Source organism: Stomoxys calcitrans, chromosome 2, assembly GCF_963082655.1.
Source record: "Stomoxys calcitrans chromosome 2, idStoCalc2.1, whole genome shotgun sequence".
Classification (NCBI taxonomy): domain Eukaryota; kingdom Metazoa; phylum Arthropoda; class Insecta; order Diptera; family Muscidae; genus Stomoxys; species Stomoxys calcitrans.
Genome location: NC_081553.1, coordinates 13,158,748 through 13,160,211, shown reverse-complemented (window position 1 = coordinate 13,160,211; position 1,464 = coordinate 13,158,748). Strand labels below are relative to the sequence as shown.

The window sequence follows — 1,464 nt, the reverse complement described above, 5'->3', positions numbered from 1 at the left end:
TATAAATCGATCTCTTTATTTTACTTCTTGAGCCCCAAAAGGGCACAATTCTTATTCGAATTAGCTGACATTTTACACAGGTCTCCAACAAATAATTTAATTGTGGTCCAAACCGGACCATATCTTTATATCGCTCTAATAGCAGAGCAAATCTTTTCTTATATCGTTTTTTGCCTATCAAGAGATGCTGGGAAAAGACAAATGCGATCCATGGTGGAGGGTATATAAAATTCGGCCCGGCCGAACTTAGCACGCCTTTACTTGTTTTTTAATATTTTATTGAATTTTCAAATTTTTTCATTTTGTCAAGGCATTTCTTATAAAATCTATTGCTTCAGATATTCGTGTATAAACACCAGCAAAATTATCTCTGGCGCAGCCAACACCAAAGGAGACTACACCACATACCGAGTTTTGGAATACAACGGGACCACCAGAATCGCCTGAGCATGAATCCTTGGAGCCAAGCACACCAGCACAGAACATAGTTTTTCCAATATAAATTACGTCTTCGTATTGCTTTCGACACCGGTCCTGATCGATAACTGGAACTTGTACGGAACGTATTTGTTGGGATATTCTGCCACCTTCACTGATGCGACCCCAACCATTCACTTTAACCATCATGCCGGGATTCAAATTGCCGCTATATAAACCGATTGTTTGCACTCTATCAGCAGTAATGGGAAAAGCCAGCTTGAGTACAGCAATATCCATGTACATGGTATTTGGATTCCATCTTGGTGGTATGAATATATCGCTAACCTTCCTTCTAATGCCAGTTTCAGCAAGTCTCGTGGCACCTGCGACAACAGTTATATCAGCTGGCCTCGTTCCACCAAAGCAATGGGCTGCAGAAAGCACATAGCGCTGTCTTATCATGCATCCGCCACATGAGAAGGTACCCTGATTCAAGATTTGTACCATATAAGGCTCCTCAGAAATGGTGGTTACCTCACCACCCACAATGCGCTGTCCAATACTTGTAGCATTACGTGCAGCAGCTGCTCTCCACAACCATAAAGTTAGAATGCAAAATGGAAAAATTTTCACCATCATTACTCGATGAAGGTCAAACTTTGAATAGCTCCATATTTGCGACAAATGCATAAGTACATATTTTGTTTTTCGAAAACTTAGGAGAAACGTCTGTTCTAATATTTACTTCAAAATATATTGAAACGCTTCTTTGTTTTGGAATGTTGCAATTCTATTGAAAAGCCCACAATAAGTCTTTTTATAGCCACCACCGAAGCAAATTCATTTCTTCGTCTACACGGTTTTGATCATGGAAAAATTCTAAGACGATTTACGAATAAACCTGTGTCTGTCTGTCAGTTTCTTTAACACTCTAATATCTTTTTAGGGTGGGGACACTTCGCCCTGAATGCGGATATCGGATTCATGCCATTGTAGCCTATGACGCCGAACGCGTTCGAATCCTGGCGAGAACATCGGACAATG

At 40.4% G+C, this 1,464-nt stretch overlaps 1 protein-coding gene across 1 annotated transcript; it reads right to left on the bottom strand.

Moving 5' to 3' along the window:
- Positions 1 to 269: 269 nt before the first annotated feature.
- Positions 270 to 1,056, bottom strand: LOC106080592 (seminase). Its single transcript, XM_013242009.2, has one exon. The coding sequence runs from the start codon at positions 1,054 to 1,056 to the stop codon at positions 298 to 300; it is 759 nt and encodes a 252-aa protein (XP_013097463.2). The 3' UTR covers positions 270 to 297.
- Positions 1,057 to 1,464: the final 408 nt, after the last annotated feature.

Coding starts and splice junctions, on each gene's coding strand:
- LOC106080592 (XM_013242009.2), bottom strand. CDS start 1,056: ATGGTGAAAATTTTTCCATTTTGCATTCTAACTTTATGGTTGTGGAGA.